The sequence below is a fragment of the Colias eurytheme genome, chromosome 8, assembly GCF_061535395.1.
Source record: "Colias eurytheme isolate Ceu_HAF_F1 chromosome 8, ilColEury1 Martin Lab GWU primary, whole genome shotgun sequence".
NCBI classification, from domain to species: domain Eukaryota; kingdom Metazoa; phylum Arthropoda; class Insecta; order Lepidoptera; family Pieridae; genus Colias; species Colias eurytheme.
The window spans coordinates 2,607,184-2,627,781 of NC_142987.1; the positions used below are offsets into that span (position 1 = coordinate 2,607,184).

Below are 20,598 nucleotides of genomic sequence, written 5' to 3' on the forward strand. Positions count from 1 at the left end.
GAAAACTTTTTGATTTTCAAATTTCGATTGAGAATAAGAATAAGAATAAAATAATTTTTATTAGGCACACCAAATTACCACCACCAACACAAACAAAAAAAAAAGAAACAATATAAAAATACACTCTTAAATAAATCTAACATAAAAATTAAAACTAAGAATATGATTTGTGTGGCGACTGGCGACCTAAAGGGTAAAGGCCGCTCAGCTTATGCTATGCCGATATGGTCAGCATAGCGCTGGTTTTCAGGGCCCCACCAGACAACAAAATGCTTAAGTCTAAAGTGTCTCTCTCTGCTGTTAGATAATAAAACAATTAATTAAGAAATAAAATAATTATATATGTTTGCATGTATAGATAATAGAATATAATATATTGCGGTTATTTTACCCATATTGTGAAATACATATACTTATATACATACACTTATATATATATATATATATATATATATATATATATATATATATATTATATCTACATAAAAATAAATAACCACAGTTTATAAATACATATATAAGGAATTAAAAGAATACAACTATATTGCATACTATATAATACGTATATATTTGATTATGATTGCAAATCATACACGTAAAATACATAATGAGAAGACATTGAAATATGTTCGCATAAAAATATATTTTTCAATTTTTCTTTTCTTTTAAATTGTAAAGCCCTAAACATTCTTAATACATACCTGGAAGAAGTCCGGCAAGCACGTTGCGGCGGTACCAACAGTTGTCGTGTGCGTGATCGAGCCCCGCCACGGCACGGGCCCCACGAGCCCCACGGGCCCGGTTGTCCTAGCTCCGACTCGTTGCACCCACATTCCACTTCGCATAGTTCATCCTCCTGGAATATTTGTTAAAAATATTATATCGAAATGTATAATTTTTAGTAAATGGGCAGTTGCGGTTTGCTTTATTAGTGAACAGTTTTGTAGCTAGGTTGTGAGATGTTTTCATAAGCCTAAAACTTATACCTAGGTATAGATGAAATGAAATAATACTCGGATAAGTAATAAAAGGTAGGTAACGAAAAAATGGATTCCTACAGCTTACTGCAGTGTTGGTTACATGATTGAAATGTCAAGTCAGGTATATTATATACCAGCCATATATATACCGTATATATGGCGTAGGTAGTAAATGCGTAAAAATTGCTTGACTTTATTTTTTCTTATAGCTGCCCTTCAATAATAGGTATTTTTGCTATCTCGGTTATCATTAACAATGAGTTGATAAACCTAAATTGCCTGTGGTTAAATGCTTACGATTCTGGACGTAATCTTAATATATATAAATCTCGTGTCACAATGTTTGTCCTCAATGGACTCCTAAACCACTTAACCGATTATAATAAAATTCGCACACCATGTGCAGTTCGATCAAACTTGAGAGATAGGATAGTTTAAACATGTAGGTACCACGGGCGAAGCCGGGGCGGACCACTAGTATAAAATATAGAGATGATTTGTGCGAAATCCGCTCTGCCTTATGTTGCCAACAATCACCTGGTGTTGCAGCGGCGGTGCCACAATGCGTCCGGGCAGCGCGGTGGAGCAGCGCCACGGCTCCAGGAACGCGTCCGCGAGCGGCTCGTCCGACACGCTGGCGAGCTCGCAGCGCGCGTGAGATACTCGCACCCCCCAACCACAGGCTCCTTCCGCTTCTTCACCGGATGACGTCTGTACAAACATGAGAACAAAATTTAAATTAAATAATACTTATAATGCTATTCGAAATGCAATTTAGAACATGTTTTAAATAGGAATTTGTTCGAACAAAATTTAATAAAACCTGAACATTTTTGAAAGAACAGAAATAGACATTTAAGTTTTATTAAAGCTTCCATTAATTAATAATTTACCTGCACATGGCAACCCAGCATAGGTCTAGCGACAAGTCGCAAGCACGGCTCCCTGGGGCACGGCGCGCGCTGCTCAGTGGGCGGGCACGCGCGTCCCGGCCACACCGCTGAGCTTAGGTGTTGTCTGCGATTAAAACACGTACTCAAATATTTATTTATTCGACTAGATTTCGTTAAGAAGCATATGAAAAGTTTGACCAAGTATGTCCGAAAAGCGTTCATACCTTAAAAAAAATTGAAATTAACACCTTATTTCGCAGTAGTAATGTCTGTCGTATCGCTCATTAGAAAGTTCTACCTAGTACACGCGTAGGCAGTTTTGCTACATCTATTTGCGTGCTTGTGAGTCTTGTACGTCATAGAGTCTTGTATGTTTGAATCGTAAAGCACAGAAACATTATTTACCAAACAAAAGCCGGGAAGACACCTAATCCATTATGATTTTATCGTTCTGTAATCATTATGTGTAATTACCTGGTCCGACGCATGTGCCTCGCGGTGGAGGCGTCCCCGCAGGAGCAGGCGCTTGTGTCCCACGCGGCCCACTCGCCCACCTCGCAGTCCACGCCGCACGGCACGTAGCACCACGACTCGCGCGCCTCGCTCGCGGTCGCATTCTGATATATTATTTTTATTATTAAAAACAAAGACGCTGTAACTTTACAATGACTGTGGTTAAGTTGCAAGAAAAATTAGGGTTACAGAGTGACAAATACTACACGAGAAAAGCGGCGGGTGGAAAGTATATTTGTATATTTGTAGATCTATAAACAATGTCTTACAGGGCAGAAGGTATCATTCACAAAAACTCCATCACTGCGTAGACATCGCACGGCTCTTCTCTTGGTCCCTTCCCCACATGGAGATCCACCTGAAATTTAAGTTTAAGTAAATTATTACATAACTTCGTGACTTTTTTTGACACCTAAATTTATACGATAGCACGGTAGCAGCTAGCTTTCGATTCTGAAGCCGCTAGGCGAGATTTGCGCACTAGAATAATATAGTTTCTGCCACACACCATGCGATTGTCCATCACGCTAGTGAAGTTTTATTGAATTTCAATCATACAAAAATAAATGACTGATTAATTAAGAGTCGATCACCGATATATGTATTAGTTATTATTATAAATAGTAAGTCACCTAGCGGCTGGCAGTCGTCCCACGGCGCGGTGTGCCACGCGTACGCGAGCGGCTCGCACGGCTCCGCGGCGACGAGCGGCGAGCAACGCATGCCGCCAGCCTCCGCGGGACGCAGGACCACGCGCGTGCGGTCGCGACGCCCGCCCCATTTCGTCTGTGAATGAGTTGGGTTGTGATATGGAGGAAAATTAAATGTTTGTGGTGATGTGCGATTATGCAAAATGAGTAACGTGGGAAAATGATATCAAAAATAGATTGCATACCGGCATTATGATTGCATACCGGCATTGATAACCTCCTCCTTTTTTTTGAAGTTATTTAAAAATTGTAACTCAAATTGTAAAAAAACGCTTTAGAAACATGGACGTATAAAAAAAGACGGACGCCGTATTACGAACAAACAACGTGAAGCCACCTTAGTAAGCTAGCGATCGTGTAAAGACAATAAACACGCACACACTCTCACCATAGTAAGCTAGTCGGCCGCCATTACGTCATGAACTACCGACTGATTAACTGCGTCACTGTTTCACAAAAAATATTTAAAATGCCATCTTGCGTGGTTAAATGGTGTCGCAACAGTACAATTTTAAATAACAAAACACAAGGGATTACATTCCACAGGGAAGCAAGTTATTTCTTTTATGTTTTAATGACAAAATTATTACGGCAAAATTTATAGAAAAAAATACAGCCGCCATTGTCATCAGGACAGCTGTTGCCATGGCAACATGGCACACACACATGGATGTTTCGCCGCCATTACTAGGCTTCACTCAATGTTTAGGCGATATACCGTCCGTCTTTTTTTATACGTCCATGTTTAGAAAGATTGTTTTATCTGAAAAATGTAATTTAATAAAGTTAACATTTGCAATTGCAAATCTACTGCCTAATAACATTAAGATAATCCAATCAAAAGTGTCTTTAAGTTAATATAAAAAAAAACCATTACCATTTCACAAGGGCTCCACTCAGACCACGGACTAAGCACGCAGTCCGCAGGGCACGGCATGTGGCACGTGGACACGCGGTCCGGTGTCACGCCGGCACCAGACGCTTCGCACACAGAGTCGTCGAGTTTGGTGCCTTGTCCGTCCACGCACCTGTTTTGTTAGCATGTTAGTTGCTAAGCGGTTTTGTAGACTTGATTAATATTAGGAAGGAAGGACTTTATTAATAGTAAGTGATCTTTATGCAGGCAGAGGTCCATCATTAACTGCCGAATGTTAATAATGGCAAAATTTCATTAGGTAAGTGGAGATTGCAGGCTCTGCAGGCTAATTAAATTAACACATGCTATAGAAAAGTATTGTTTGGCAATTGGCATATTATGCATGATGCGTTATCGTTTAAGCGTACTTTTACAGTTTCACAAATAAAAGCACATGAAATGGGGGATTTTAATGAAGAAAATTTCAATCGATCATAATGATAGTGATTGCAATCCCGTAGACACATAAGATTTTCTCTGAATCGCACCGCATGTTCAGCTACAAATACTGTTACATTTACACTTGCGGCGCCGCAGTGTGCAGCCGATCCTTCCTCGATAATTTTTCTGTTAACCGTAACCATAGCAACCAGTATCACTCACGCCACGTCCCGCTTGATGTACGAGGGCCCGCAGAGCGTGCGGTCGGGCGCGCACACGTCCCAGCTGCCCACGCGCCAGCGCGGCTCCAGCTCGGTGCACGTGGCGCGCTGCAGTGTCGCACCACACTCGCGCCCACCAGCTGAACCTTCCTCTATCACTTCTCTGTATAAAATAGAACGTACAGGGGTTATCAATCATGTAAAAATAAATAAAAAATTCCGTGTGTGCCAAGCACACGTGTGAGAATTGAAACTTCTTTGGCGTGACGGTATTGTCATGATGCGCCCTGTGAATTTTACTCTCAACACAAAGAAATTTCACTTTTATAAAAATAACAATAACCATAATATTTTATTATTTACGATTCAAAACATTTTTACAAATATTCACAAGTTAAACATAAGTACCTAGTACGGAACCGGAATGCCGCTTTGGATCCCGGCTCTGACGCGCAGGGGCCCCACGAGGCCCAGGGCCCCGCGGTACAGTCGCGCGCGCACCGCACACTGCACGTGCCGCGGAGGAGCGAGCCGAATTCAGTGTCGTATGTGAAACCGTCGGTGGACGCTTCTCGGACACGGCGAGGCCCTAGTTAATTGAAAAATAATTATTTGCATCAAGTTTGGTGATTCAGCCGCAATAAAAACAATATTGGACGGAAAAAACCTTAAATAATAAGTCGTAATATTTAGTAAATATAGATACTTATAAATAAAAAATCAAAAATGATCGAGCTACATATTATTGATATATTAAATGATTGTAAAAATACAAAAAAAAAATGTTAACATTTATTATTATACAATTATACATGAATCGTATGAAATAGATACTTATTCCGAAATGTGTACCTGTAAGCGGATGGAACTTCTTGCAAACATCCATTGGCACATCTCTACCGGCGACCATACAGCGTGCAGCTCGAAGTGACCTTCCCTCTCCACATTCCATCCTATTACAATAATGATTTAATATATTTTTGACGAAAATAATCGTCATTATTTATAGAGCATAGTTGTAGAATCTACAATGTAGAGCAATGGTGTAAAAATACTGTGAGTTTTAAGAATATAATACTAAATTAAATTCGTAGGTTATGCGTATGTTGCGAATAATAAGAGAACAACATTATAAAATGTACAATTATAATTAGAATTATTATACAAATAAATAAAATATATCTTACCCAGATGGAAGAATGCAATCGGAATCAGCAGGTAACAGTTCCAAGCTAACGTTTTTGCAAACGCAAGCCGGAATGTCGGGGTCCGATGCATCTAAATACCTGTTATTAATATTACCTATTTAATATTGAATTAAATTACTCATATATTTAAATGGTGACATAATTTCATACTAAATTGGCAGTAAACTAATAATTAATTATAGCTAACATTTGCACGTAGAGTTTATAAAGGTTCAGTGATTTTTTTTTCGAAAATAAAAATTCACTGTAATTCACTGAAAATCTTACTCTAATGTATTTTTTGTTAATATGAAAGTATGGTGAAATTTTTATAAAGATTAAAATCGTGATTATCGAATACGTGAATGATATCCAACTTATTAATTTTGAAATTAATCTGGAAAGCTATTCATCACTTTACTATGCGTAGACATTGACCTCAATAATGGTGAAATTGTATACCGAATAATGAAGGTCAGTGACCCGTATTCATACCGTGTTACTGGTATGAGAAAGCAGCTTAACTTAAAACCTTAGATTTTTATTATTTTCCATAGGTCTATTCCGTAGAATAGCAGTGTATTATTAAAAAGGCCTTATTTGAATTTTGAAAGGGTTTTCAAATTAACTGATAACGACAAAATTATTCAGCTCTATGTTACTGTTGATAAGTAAAAAGCATACTTATTCTACCGTAAAGTATGAAGAATTTATTTTATAAATAACATTTACTTATTAATAAATCTCATTTTATAATAAAGGGACAATTTACTTATTAATAAATCTCATTGTATAATAAATCAATCGTCGACAATGGCTTTATATCATGACCCTATACAATAGAAACCGTTGTAGAGTTAAAATTGGGGTAGCAAAAATGTTGAAGAATAGTTAACTCATATTCCTAAAAGATGGCGCTAGTATGTTCCTACATCGCGCTAGAGATATTTTTTACAAAACCCATATATATAACTCCTTCAAGAAAATTTTATCTTATCGATCAGTGAAACAAAAAATAATTTTTCTTGACGAAACGTGTAGAGGTTAACTCCTACGCGCTTCGTCCATAATCCATATAAACAAAAAACATTTTAAGTGATCGTTACAAAGTCCGGAGGATTAGTTAGAACAAGTACATTACATATGAGGAAAACAGCTTTTCAGGAGAGTATGCTGAAAAGTTACCTGCTAGTCTAAACAAAATATGAAAAATTAAACAGAAGGCAAATTAAAGTACAGTTCATATTACAAGAATTGTTGTTGAGCTATAATTCATTATTGGATTTTTAACATTCCAATAATATTACAAATAGGCTTTCATTATAACATATTAATTTATAGGGGTCAAATAATTACCGTACATAATCTTAAATAAAAATATTATGACCCATGACTGCACGCGAGTTAAATAATTCTCAAGTATCTGTCTATTATCTGAATATTGGAAAATTCCTCCAACTTAAGAATCTTTCATTGAAATTTCTCAATGAAATATAATTCTATGTAGTGTCAGTCCAATGAAAATCGGTTCAGCAGTATTTACGTGGACGAGTTACAAACAAAGATATAAACTTTCGCATTTATAATATTAGTAGGATACGTACTTGAGCGGGTCCGCACACACGGTGGAGCAGTCGAGCGGCGCAGATGCGTCACAGCTGACGCGGCACGGCGCGACGCTGGCCGGCACGCTCTCGCCCGCGCACGAGCCAGCTTCCACGCGGTGCGACTCCGAGCCGCACCAGATGCCTGCGAAAGTTTAATATAATTCACGGAAATCATATAATTAATGTGTGTGCATTTTCAAGTTCTAGTTAAATAAAAGCTAGGTTCAAACATTTTATATAATTCACGTAAATTATAAAGCATATTTTTATGCTATGAATGGGAGAGCTGCTGGCCCGTTTGCTTTTCTTCATATTTCGCAGTCGATTTCCGTCATCAATACTTTTATTTTCTTTTTCGATTCAAAAAATACTTACGTCTATATACCTGATGCTTGGCAGCGCGGCGACTCTTGTAAGCAGTGGGGGCCCCCGTGCATGCGACATATACAGTGGTGGACGTTTAATTAGAAACAGGTAACACGATGAAGTAGTCATCAAGTTTATTTAACATTTGTGTATTAAAGTATTAGAGATTAAGCATTATTTCATATGTAATAGAACACCCGTTTATCTAGTTTTATAATAAATTGCTTAATTTTAATCAAACGTTAGCTTAAATTAATAAAATCAAACAACTTTAGGTGAAGTCTGATTTCCGCGTATTTTCAGTCTGGACAACAAATTAGAAACAGCATGTTTCGAGTGTTCTAAAGTCAAAACCTATTAAAATGCCGTCAATATTTTTTTCATCTATAAATATTTGCACCGTTTTTTAAACATTCTATCTAAAAGTTTCTGAAAATTAATTTACTTTGCAGCAAAAATGGGTAAAAGTAAGATTCGTGACCCATCAACAAGAAAAATAATTTTAAGTTTACATTTTGACAAAAACTGGAGTTACAGGAAAATTGCAAATCATTTAGAGTGTTCGATAAAAAGATATTCAATGCTATAGTTTATTTCAAAGAGCATGGTACTTCTGATTAAGTGCCTAGAAAAGCTTGACCATGAAAAACTACTGCTCGCGAGGATAGGCAAATGATTCTTTTGGCAAAAATGGATCCATTTAAAAGCTCAAATTCTATTATAAAATTAGTTATCTTTGAATATCTTTTTATCGAACACTCTAAATGATTTGCAATTTTCCTGTAACTCCAGCTTTTGTCAAATTGTAAACTTAAAATTATTTTTCTTGTTGATGGGTCACGAATCTTACTTTTACCCATTTTTGCTGCAAAGTAAATTAATTTTCAGAAACTTTTAGATAGAATGTTTAAAAAACGGTGCAAATATTTATAGATGAAAAAAATATTGACGGCATTTTAATAGGTTTTGACTTTAGAACACTCGAAACATGCTGTTTCTAATTTGTTGTCCAGACTGAAAATACGCGGAAATCAGACTTCACCTAAAGTTGTTTGATTTTATTAATTTAAGCTAACGTTTGATTAAAATTAAGTAATTTATTATAAAACTAGATAAACGGGTGTTCTATTACATATGAAATAATGCTTAATCTCTAATACTTTAATACACAAACGTTAAATAAACTTGATGACTACTTCATCGTGTTACCTGTTTCTAATTAATCGTCCACCACTGTATATGCACTTGTGTGACTGAAACTGGTAGAATATACTCACTTCTAACTCGATAACCGATGCCGCAGCGTTGTGCAGGCGGCAACCTACACGTGCTCCACTCGCCAGTGACCCAGCCGGGGCTTCGCGCACCGCAGGAACGCGGTACGGGGCAGTCGCGTGACTCTTGTAGCGGCCCGCAGTTGGGGCCCCCGTGCACACGGCGGATTCGCACTTGCTTGCCGGGATCTGTGGAATATGCATTATTAAAATGAATTTGCTACATTAAAATTGAAATTTATCATGATCTATATTACTTTAACTTCGTAAATATTATAAATGCGAAAGTAACTCTGTCTGTCTGTCTGTTACTCAATCATGCCTTAACTACTGAACCAATTTGCATGAAATTTGGTATAGAGATATTTTGATACCCGAGAAAGGACATAGGATAGGTTTTATCCCGGAAATCCTAAGGGAACGGGTTTTTCTTTGAAAACGCGGGCGAAGCCGCGGGCGGAAAGCTAGTTCAAAATAACGAACATAACAAGTTATGTTATGCATTTTTAGAAGCGGTGATACAAGATAGTTTGAATAGCTTATGGTTAGTTAGAAACGAATATTTTTTTAAGCTAAAAATTTAAAGTAACTATATGTTGTATTGCGTAAGTATAAAAAATGCATAAGGAAATATGAAATTAAATTACCACAAGTGTTAGGGCAAGTAGACCAAGGCATCCAGGCTTCGACGCGGCAACCTCGCTTACAGCGGATTGTGCACGCACGACGGGAGGCAGGCCGTTTCAGGGGTGCACATCTATTGAAAAGTTGTACTTAGTGTTTGCTCTATGATGCTATGGTAGAGATCTCTAGGGAGAGCGAATTTTAGATAGGTCGAGATTGACTCTAGTGGAGAGTAAGATAGCCGCTCTACACATATTATTAATACATAATATTTTTTTAGACTCTAGTGAGTCAAATGAGTCAAGAGAGAACAAAAACCAAATCTTGATTATTAAAAATATTGTTTCTTTATAGTCTACCAGTTATATGAGTGCAATTATCTATAAGAATTTTAATCTAAGTCAATAAGATTGCTAATACTGTGTAACTTATACTTAGAACAATATAATGGAGATTTTATCACTTACAGAGCTTCCCTTACAACATCAGCGTTGTTCTGCACGCACATCACATCTCTCGTCATTTCTCCCTCTTCGATACAAGGTTCCTCGTCGTCACTTTGGTTGAAAACATCAGTATCCTAAGAGCATTTTAAAATATTAATTATTAATGTATATGGGCTGTACGTTTAATCTTTAGTCTTAATTCAAATTCAAGTTGAGACTATTAATTTTCTTGCAAACTGTTTAATAAATGTATTTTTTTTATTTGCCACAAATTTCTAATAAATGAGAATGCCATTTTGCAAAATTATAATTTTCATTTCAGTACGTTTATTTTATGTCGATCACATGTAACATCAATTTACCAGTAAATCAGTGTAATTATTAGCAGGGACGTAATCTTGATTGCGTCGCTCACAGGGGCCCCACGGCGTTGCGAGCCACGAGTAAGTGCCACACGCGTGAGTGTTGCATGTTTCGTTTTGTATTAGCAGCTCTTGGGCGGGACATGGCCAGCCATCTAGCAAAATCAACGATGAATAAGAAGATTAGCGATATTATACACTGGCTTTGAATATCAGCAACAATAGGTATAACAGAATATTGTTAACCGTATAGTGTAATGATATTTGTTAAATGAGTTGTATATTTTAGATTTTTACCCATTAATAGTATACGGAACGAGAGTTCGATGAAACTAGATGTTCGATATAATTGAATTTAAAATTAGACGATGTTTAAATTAGGAATTACTATGCGAGAGGCGCATTGAATTTGAAATCAAATACAGAACTTTAATATCGTGTTGTTTAGAAAATTTCTCTACATATGAGATAAAAACAATTATAATATAAATTGTTGATAAGATGCTAGAACATGTAGAGTTGAAAGAAGTTAAACAAAGAACCGTCTTATCAGAGAGTATCGTAAAGTAAAATATTTAATGGATCACAAGTTACTCACTAGGCGACGCATGTGCCACAATGAATCTCTTCCTAGTGCGCGTAGGTCTCGCATGTCCGGGCGCGAGGCAGGCCGCAGAGCACGCCGACCAGGGGCCCCATGAAGTAACCACACAGTCGCCGGGACACGCGATGCGGCACCGTTCAGTACGAGCGGGAGCTCCGCTGCCGCTGCACCAAGCACGCTGTGCTTCTTTCTGTGTATAATGGTTATGTGAGTTGTTGCATGGACATTGATTGGATTTATGATATTATATAACAACATTAAAATTTTAGATTTGTGATTGTACAGTATACGTACGTTATTGTAATCGGAAAAATATAATATGTAAGTTTTAATTTAATAAGACAGCAAAAAGAAAAAGAAACGTAATTCCAAAACTATCGAATAGAGCTACTATCGACATAGAATATATTATAATATCTATTATAATCTCTTTATGTTTTTTTATTTAATAAAATATAGTCTTCATATTTACTCTACATTTGAACTGTCAGCATGCTATGCAATGGATCATAAAAACTTATACGACACCCATAGAAAAAAGGACTTACTCCATCATGTCCCACACATCTCAACTCGCGACTCCGCCGTCCCGGTCCACAAGTGTTATGTTGTTGGTTGAGCACGCAGGGGCCCCAAGGTAACGCTTTCCACGACGCGCATCGTGGTGTGCTACACGTTCGCTTTTCTTCTAGCGGAGGACACGGGGCCCCACCGCCGGATGCTGCTGCGATGATGCGACGACGACGTACGCTATAGCCTGTGGAAAAAATGTTTTTGAAGCTGTATTATTATTATTTTTTAATATAAAAGCTTGTTTTTTTTTTAATAGCGTCCTCTTAAATTGTAATTAAGCAGTTCGTTTTACGCGCTCTTTCATTTGAATACTTTTTGATTTGATTCGTCATTCTTTAAATAAATTGAGTTTGACTGCCTCATATAGAAATAAATTACCTGTAGTAGTGAGTTGCTGTACGGGGAACAGTGGACAGCCATCGGTTGGTTGACACGCTCCCCAATCACTCCATTCACCTACCTCACAGTCACGGGGACATGGTACCTGTTAATCATATTCAAATATTATAGAATACGATCTTTGCAATAAAAAATCAAATTGAATGATTCGTGATATATTTAAAAACCATGAATAATTTCGTCTACACCATAATATATATTATGCTTGCAAAACATAATATATTGCTCGCTCTTTTATATCGTTTTTAGCAGCTCTATCGCAAATCGCATAAGTGAACTTGCGGTGTCTATAGCGAAGTGTTGTCACTGACCTCGCACGGCTGCACCAGGGTTGGCATGGGTGCATGAGCACACTGTGCTGGGTGCAGCGCTCTCCCGTCCGCACGCACGCACGTGGCCTCGCGCCGCTGCACGCCGCCGCCGCAGCTCGAGTTACTGTCCTTGTCTGCTTCGTCCGATTCGTCGTCCTCGTCATAGATCGCGTCGTCGTCGTCTGCGTCGTCTTCTTCGTCATTGGCTAATGCATAAGTGGGTTAGGGAATTAATGAAACTGTAAAAATGGGTTCTATACAAAAATTTAAATTGCGAAAAATAGGAAAGAAAAATTTACATGAAGTGTTATTGTAATGCAACAAGTTTGATTATAAACAAAAGAGTAAATAAAAAAAGTTGTTCAATATTTGTGACATTGCCTTTAAAACTACGACTTACGTGGTGCGGGCGTGGCGGATTGTTCAACAGCGACCCTACAGGAGCCCCAAGGGCCCGGCGTCCAGTGAGCACTCGCTTCCATCGCAGCGGGCCTCACCTCCTCTACCACGTCGCATTCCTTTCCACCGCCTGACGGAAATGTAATTAAAAACGAAGTTAGAGATTAGAATAATAATGTAGAGAAATAAAATGGACTGAAAATTAATGTATTTACTTAGTACAATAGACAGTGCGTAGACCTGTGTCGAAGACATAACAGTAACATTAGAGAGAAAACAAATGAATATAGATTTTTAATCAAAACACGAAGTTTATCTTAATTTTAGTAGTAACCTTAAAAATATATATAATTGAGCTCACAAATATGTTCACAATGTTTATCCTAATTTATGAATTAGCAAAATTACTATAAACTATCTAAATTTTCCAGAACAAACAAAAATACATTTAAAATAAATAACATATCACCTTGCGGCAGCCGGCGCAGCCTCCTGGTGCGTACGAGCGAGCCGTCCGGCCGCGGTCTCCATGGCAACCATTCGCCTAACGAACAGTTTTCACGCATCACGCACACACGCGTCGCACCTATGTTTGATACTGCAGCACCGCAATACCTTTGAAAATCAAAGCTCATCGTTATACTTACATAAATAAAACACCACTACATAGTATAAAGCAAAGTCGCTTCTCGCGTCTATCATAATGTATGTATGCTAATAACTTTAAAACTACTCAACTGATTTTGATTTTTTAAATAGATAGAGTCGTTCTCGAGGAAAGTTTTAGCACAGAATACAATATTATATAATTTGTTAGGTTTTAGGCCCTGCGGGTGAAGCTGCGGACAGAAACCTAGTTTGATAGATATCTACTATCATTAAATTTTAAAAACTTTTCTTAGACCAACTTATGTACTTAAGTCTAAGATAAACTAAGTTAAAGCAGGTAAGCGATAAAATCAGTGCTTAGTTTGCTAAAGTAAAGTACTCTTTTTCACAACTTAGCTTAGCTTAGTTTCCGTTAAGTTCAAGTGTTACTTAAAAGTTAAAACGATTATTATAAGCGTTTAAAATTAATTTATTAAATGTACTGTTTAAGAAACCTAATGACATAAATTATAACTTTCATACTTTCGCGATAATTTTTGCGCATAATTCTCGTACACAATGACCCAATTCAAGGTTCTCCATCAGTAATAAAATACCGAATTCAGTTGACTCATTTGTCACCTTTAGGCTTTATATAATTCATCAATTCACAAGTCATGCTTTTGCGTTAGCATCAGCCATCAACAAAATGGCGCTCGATTGACGCGCTAACGATAATATGACCCAGTTGGATCTTGTCAATATTCTCGACGCGAATCCGGTTCATCTTCAACGCTCTTATTTTAAGGGAAATATATTTTTTCCGAACAAATACTGAAGTTTTGGGGCATGATAAATGCTAGGCTTAGGAATTATTCATGAAAGCTTCGAACGTGAGCTTAAAATTATATAAAAAATCTCGTTTAGAAGATGTTCTAAATTTCTAAATTTAAAGTAACCTTGGATCGTTATGCTAAAGTTACCTTGGACAAAAGAATGCAGAATTTCGTTTTCTGACAACGACTATGGCAATTTGTCCACAAACGAAAAATAAAGCAGTCGAAGGCGATAATTAGATACAATAGGTACATAGAGCATTACGTTTTGCAAACTTATCTCTGTTCTGAATAATTAAGAGCTGTGTTTTTTAAGGTTTTATATTATTCTTAAGGAAATTATTAATTTTACTCACATATTTTCGACAAATTGTCCATCCTTCCGCCGACATTGCACCTGCCTGCGCTGGAGACCAAGCCGTGGTGTGTGTACTAGCGAATCGGTCTCTATTCGTATGTTATACCTTAAAAAATAACATAAACCTTGATGAGATATTTTAAGGAATTCTTGTCTAAAAATATGTTGACCTTTGGAAAATTCATTTACAAGACGATATTGTGGCGTACGTAGCTTGCTACGCAGCGTAGAGGCAACATTATTCTTAGGTTTAGTTATATATTATTATATTATGTATGTTAGTCTGTAAGGTATTTATTCTATGGGTCTGTACAATTTATTATCTGTCACCTGAAATAAATGTAATAAATAAATAAATAATGTTATTTTAATGATGAGTTTTACTTCAATTACTAATTATTATATATTAATTTACACAGAAAATATTAGTTTTACTAACATTTATGACCAATTTTAATGATTTGTTCTATAAGTATGTATAAAGAAATTAAGTCAAGTATTATATTAAATGTTCTTTGGAAAATTCCTGTACAAAAAACTTAGAAGTAAAGTTTGTCACATATTATGTTAAATTATTAAACTATTATTATTGCTTTAAGATAAGATCACCTTTACCTTTCGATAGTTTTAATATTCTCTACGTCAGTTACGGAGCATTCTGTCCAGCGACCGACGTACACCGTAAATTCCTCAGGCGATGCCGTTTCTGAAATAAAAGAACATAAATAAGTCTTGTGCAAAATGTGTTTCAAATTGTATGTAATTATAAAACATATTCGTATCTTAGTATATGAAACGTTTGAAAGGAACTTCATCCTTTTATAATACGGAACGTTTTAAACTTTATCCCATTTTTTTATTAAGCTACACTTTGAAAAATATTCAAACAACTAATTATAATCAAAATGTTGTACACAAAATTGTTGTGAATAACATTGTTTTAAAAAGAATCTCGAACAATCTCGAAGTATAAAAGCGATATAAGAATCCAATTAGTGTCTGTTTTTGTTTTTGTTATGTTCACGTAGTAATAAATATGATTGGCATTTCCGAACAAAGATAATAATTCCATACAAATGGAAGTATCACTAATAATTGTAATATTCAATTGTATTCTATTAAAACAATCGTTAATAAACCAAATTAATAAAATACAGTTCGACATTTGTTATTAACACATATGTCAATAGTTTATGGCCCAAAGAAGAATTTTGATTTAAAAAGTTGATTAGGTTTTTTTTTAAATACTCTTTTATACACAATTTTTCTAGTTTACTGTAAAAAGACTTCACATAATCAAGTTTAGGAAGTCAAATGGTCATCTGAATTTTTTTATTATATTCATTGCTTTCGTATACAATTATATTTTATCAACTTACATCAAAATATACAATCAACGTAAACAAACGCAATTTTGCACATTAAATCTTAAAAGCAATAAGTGAAAGTGTGCAAACATAATTTTCCATCAAGGAAAACGCCGCCAAAGCCGTTAAAGCCAACGTAGCGCCTGGAGCGAATTAACGAGACGCCTCTACAGTTTTCTTTAGATATTTCATTTAATTACGGCGTTTGCGCCATCGATAAACTCGATTTAAGTACTAATATTTAAAAGCGAATATTTACGTATAATCGATTAAGCCAAGAGCCGTTTCAATTGAGGTTAACGACTTGTTAAAACAAACTTATAGTTAAATGTTAAAAATGGAGAGGCGTATTTTTCGTTTGATATTTTATTATGGTAATTTATAATAGATGTTCCCATTAATAAGATTCTTCATGAGTTTTTCACACAATTACTTTAATTGAAGTATTTGAAAGTTAAACACTTACAAACAAGAACATAACTTAAACTTGTAAAAATTTATTCTGGTTATTCTGTTAAACAGGATATTGGTGTGATACTTTTTTTATAACATTGCCTATATGAAAAACCTATATATTTATAAAATTTATATAAAATTATGCGAATATATAACATTATATAATTATATGAAGTAAATATTTCAATTTCGTAAAAGGAAGAAGGTAACACATTCTAAGTTTACAGTGAAAAGGCGCTGTGGAGTACTGCCGGGACGCAATTATGTCTCTCCTTGAATAGTTTCGCACGTCGTGAGCGTAAACAAACTCTCGCAGCACTTTAATTTAAATATTTAACAAAGCTTTTGTTATAAATTTCCAACATACATTGTGAAAATCTCGTTAATTTATCGTAATTATGAATCATAATAGATGTAGAGCCGAAATAACGAAAAATATTGAAATACAGCGAGAATACATTAATCTCAGAAAATGTCGTTATAATCCCGCAGATTATTACAGCCTCTCAGAAAGGGTTAAGCTGATAAACATGTAAATAGGCGTCTGCGCCACGATCACAAAATCTTTCTTACGCCCGCCTCCAGATTTATCTCGAAAACACTATTTGCATGTTATTAAGGAACATTCTACATTATGGTCTGAAAGCAACGTTTCACCAAATTAAAACTGTATTTTAAATAGGACTTAATATAAGGACAATCTTTAAAATATTTAAAAATATGTTACAATTGTGAGTCAAAAGATAAGAAGAATATAGAGCACATTATGTAGAATAATGGAGCACCGGGAGTAGAAGTCGCCAAATATTCTAGGATTAAAAGTACGTGCCTTCCAACATAAGTCGTGACATAAAAATACTTTACATTTTCCAGTGAAAAATTCGTTTCCAGCAGGCATTAGTTCGTGTTTTGTATCAAGAGCTTGTAACATGCAAGAGGCATGATAAAGAGCGACCTTCTTTGTTCTGACATAAAGAAATCTTTCCTACTTTACAGTATTATCTATTTCCATCAAGATAATATATCTCAATCCTTTACTCGGCGTTATGTGGAGTTTCTTTGTTCCTTCCTTTTTATTCATTAGCGGTTTTTTTTCTACAAATTTGCATTAATTATACCTATTTTTGCGTTTCGATCTAGGTTATCCATCAGTTTTGTTTATAAAAAGTATAATATATAAATAACTCATCCTACACAATAAACGTTTTAAGTAACTTAAATTTGAAGGATGGGGTAAATATCTTCTATTACAACAAAAGCATTAAATAGCGGATATGTTGCCAACCCCATTAGGAAATGGGATGTGCATGGGATTATTAAATAGGAAGAGATTTATTGAGCGGAAGGAAATACTGTTTTCCTGCCCCTACTCCACGGAGTAGGCGTGACCTATATCATGCTGAAACTAGATCGATTAATATTTGTAGTTTGTGTATTAATTTATAGATATTAACAGAAGTGTAAAATGATTATGATATTACCAGTGTTCCTTTGAAGCGTCTTATTGATTTTACTGGTTAGGTTATCTATCCAAATATACAGGCGATGAGAAGAAAGGTAAATATAATTGAAATCATTCCATAACAATCTTTTAGAATGTAGTTTTAAGTATCTCGACAACTTTATTCTTATTAAGATAAATCGTCTGTTAAAAATGGTATGTTAGAGAAAAATCTCATAGCAAACCACAACATTATAGGAAAATTACAGAAAAAGTTTCGGAACAGTTTTCTGCATTTGCAAACGGTTCAACAACTTTTACTATGTGGTTCCTTCTAAAGCAGGCAAAGTTTTCCACAGTTTCTGCTGTTAATGTAAATCCCATCACGTTGAACTTCTTAACTGAATACCTAATGTTATTCTTACTCAGTAAATGGGTGTGCGTAGATGTCTTTCTCTGTAGGCGTGTGAATGGGATCGATGGGAAACCTAATTTGTACGAAAAGAAAAGATTGTGAGTTCCTTTATATACTTTATACAATATTTTCTCTTTTGTTACGTTTAATTAAGTGTTATTAATGTTAATTAAATAAAACAACTGCCTTATGTTTATGCAGAAGGTTGACGCATTTTTGCAAACACGATATACATATCTCAAGCTAAGATCTCAAGTAAAATTTATATCCAAATATACTTACTGCTTACATACATGTCTCAGTATTAATAAATTTGTAAATTACAAGAATAAATAAAGAAATCATATATAATACAGTCGCCCATTACATAAAAAACAACTGACCGAATTTGATAAATTTGGCTTGGATAGGCAAACGGTCTCGGAGAATTGGAATGAAACGTGTTTAAATTTAATTTTATTCACAGCATAGATTAACACATATACATATAATGAAATATAACAGCACAAAAACTGTCTTACTTTGTAAATATTCACGTAAACATGAAGAAGTATAAATTCTACACTATATTAAATACTGTATACTATAAAGGGTCAATTCAACACTGACCCGATTTAAGTTCGTGGCATTCTTACAATGTAACATTCGATTGTTAACACGTTCGCTGCGGCACAGATATATCTGTACTTTCCATTACTGCGTTACGGGTCGTTTTAAACCTTGTCCTATACCAGAGATTGTGGCGGCACGAGGCATATTAAACCCCACCGCCCGTAGGAGACCAAAATCCTTTTTTTGGCGCCAAATAAGACAAAGTGTGCGGCTTTTGTCGTGATTATTATTAACAATGAGTTCATTAACCTAAATCTATCGCCGCCCGTGGTTAGATTAGTTAGTTTAGTTTCTATGGGTAAAATAAAATGTGGGGTCTGATGTACCCCATACCGCACTGAACAATAGCAGTTTTTCATATAATTTAGTGATGGGAAAAGAAATATCGATTTTATTTAATTGTATTTATTTATCAAACTTATGGATGTTTTTTTATTAAAACAGGCCAAACCAGAATATTGTTTGCAACCAGTGCATTCTGTGAGAATTTCCTTTACTTTTTTTGTCGGCCTCACGACTTGTTAAGAAGATGCGGAGTTTTTCGTAACATCCTACACATCTCCTCTTCTTTGATCCCTTTAAGAGATGATGTGCCTTGTTTGTTGGCTTGTTGACTTGGGCAAGAGTTAAATTTTGATTAGTTGATTCAATGAACAAACACACTAATAGTAATCATGATTATCAACCTATTTGAAGAAAGTTACTCAACATGTCACATTCACGTTTCTATTAACGATATTTATTATAACGAGTAGTTTGAAAATTAGGTACCTGTATCCACATTCAAGTCCTTCTTTGTAAAAGCTTCAATAAGTTGTTCCACAAATAGTCTCGAATGCGTTGCACAACACTAACCGCGTGAAGCTAGCTTAGGGTGCGGTACGAGGTGCGCGGTGGTACGAGGTGTTCGCAACCTCGTTCCGCACTATGTTAGAATTTTTATTTGTTCAGTGCGGCACGAGGTCTAAGAAACCCGGTATTAAGGTCGGTATACCATTGAACTAGGAATCAATAGCACATCTCAGATATATAGATATCACTTTCCTACACTGAACCAGATGGAAGTTATGCCTCCCGCACGGCAGAGAAGTTTAAGTTTTTTCCTACCGCTATAACGACGAGACACGGACAGGGTGTTTCAAGCCCTGTTTCGCAGCGAACGTGTTAAGGATGAAAATGTGAACATTTGAAGAAACTACCATACTCTAATGAATACATTGAATTATCACTATTTGCAGTATATTAAATATTTGTGTAAAGTATTCCGTTGCAGCTGCGGCGGACCGTAACTCAATTTGCGCGTGCAATAGACAGAATTGCATTGAATGCAGTTATTAGATTACCTTCAGTGACTTTCCACAAGCTTTCGATGTGGGTTTGTTATCCCCTAATATAATTTAAACGACGTGTTTTATTGTGGTATAACTTATATGGATTAAATTATGTTTTGTTCATTGTAGAATATTGTTTTTGTTTTCTTTTTTAGTGTATCGTACTTATTTATTTTTAAAATTTTGTTTCAATTAGTCGTAAGTCACTACAAAGTCTAAAATATAATATTATTATTGTATTTAATAGTTGTAGTCCAATTCGTGATAAATTATTCGCTATTTAGTTGTAAAAGCTGCTATTCTGGCCTAAACTAAAAAGTTTAGAATGCAATTTTAACCAAAATTCAAGCTGAAAGCTCTATTGAAAATTACAATTCGGTTGTGGTTGTGACGCGGTTGACCCGAGACCGCGATTCAATCAGCGCCTA

At 35.6% G+C, this 20,598-nt stretch overlaps 1 protein-coding gene across 1 annotated transcript in view; it reads right to left on the bottom strand.

The window, feature by feature from the left end:
* Window positions 1-20,598, bottom strand: part of LOC149906344 (thrombospondin type-1 domain-containing protein 7A-like) — a 76,218-nt gene that overhangs the window by 1,683 nt on the left and 53,937 nt on the right. Inside the window, exons 3-26 of the mRNA XM_090104781.1 lie at window positions 15,164-15,254; window positions 14,547-14,654; window positions 13,236-13,381; window positions 12,768-12,896; window positions 12,368-12,573; window positions 12,036-12,141; window positions 11,633-11,841; window positions 11,079-11,274; window positions 10,481-10,635; window positions 10,140-10,252; window positions 9,696-9,805; window positions 9,052-9,237; window positions 7,406-7,550; window positions 5,802-5,900; window positions 5,467-5,567; window positions 5,023-5,203; window positions 4,616-4,777; window positions 3,974-4,124; window positions 3,019-3,172; window positions 2,656-2,744; window positions 2,348-2,490; window positions 1,874-1,997; window positions 1,518-1,691; window positions 702-856 (exon numbers count right to left, since the gene is read on the bottom strand). Of these exons, the coding sequence (XP_089960907.1) occupies window positions 702-856; window positions 1,518-1,691; window positions 1,874-1,997; window positions 2,348-2,490; window positions 2,656-2,744; window positions 3,019-3,172; window positions 3,974-4,124; window positions 4,616-4,777; window positions 5,023-5,203; window positions 5,467-5,567; window positions 5,802-5,900; window positions 7,406-7,550; window positions 9,052-9,237; window positions 9,696-9,805; window positions 10,140-10,252; window positions 10,481-10,635; window positions 11,079-11,274; window positions 11,633-11,841; window positions 12,036-12,141; window positions 12,368-12,573; window positions 12,768-12,896; window positions 13,236-13,381; window positions 14,547-14,654; window positions 15,164-15,254 (3,433 nt within the window). The remainder of the gene's footprint in view (window positions 1-701; window positions 857-1,517; window positions 1,692-1,873; window positions 1,998-2,347; window positions 2,491-2,655; window positions 2,745-3,018; window positions 3,173-3,973; window positions 4,125-4,615; window positions 4,778-5,022; window positions 5,204-5,466; window positions 5,568-5,801; window positions 5,901-7,405; window positions 7,551-9,051; window positions 9,238-9,695; window positions 9,806-10,139; window positions 10,253-10,480; window positions 10,636-11,078; window positions 11,275-11,632; window positions 11,842-12,035; window positions 12,142-12,367; window positions 12,574-12,767; window positions 12,897-13,235; window positions 13,382-14,546; window positions 14,655-15,163; window positions 15,255-20,598) is intronic.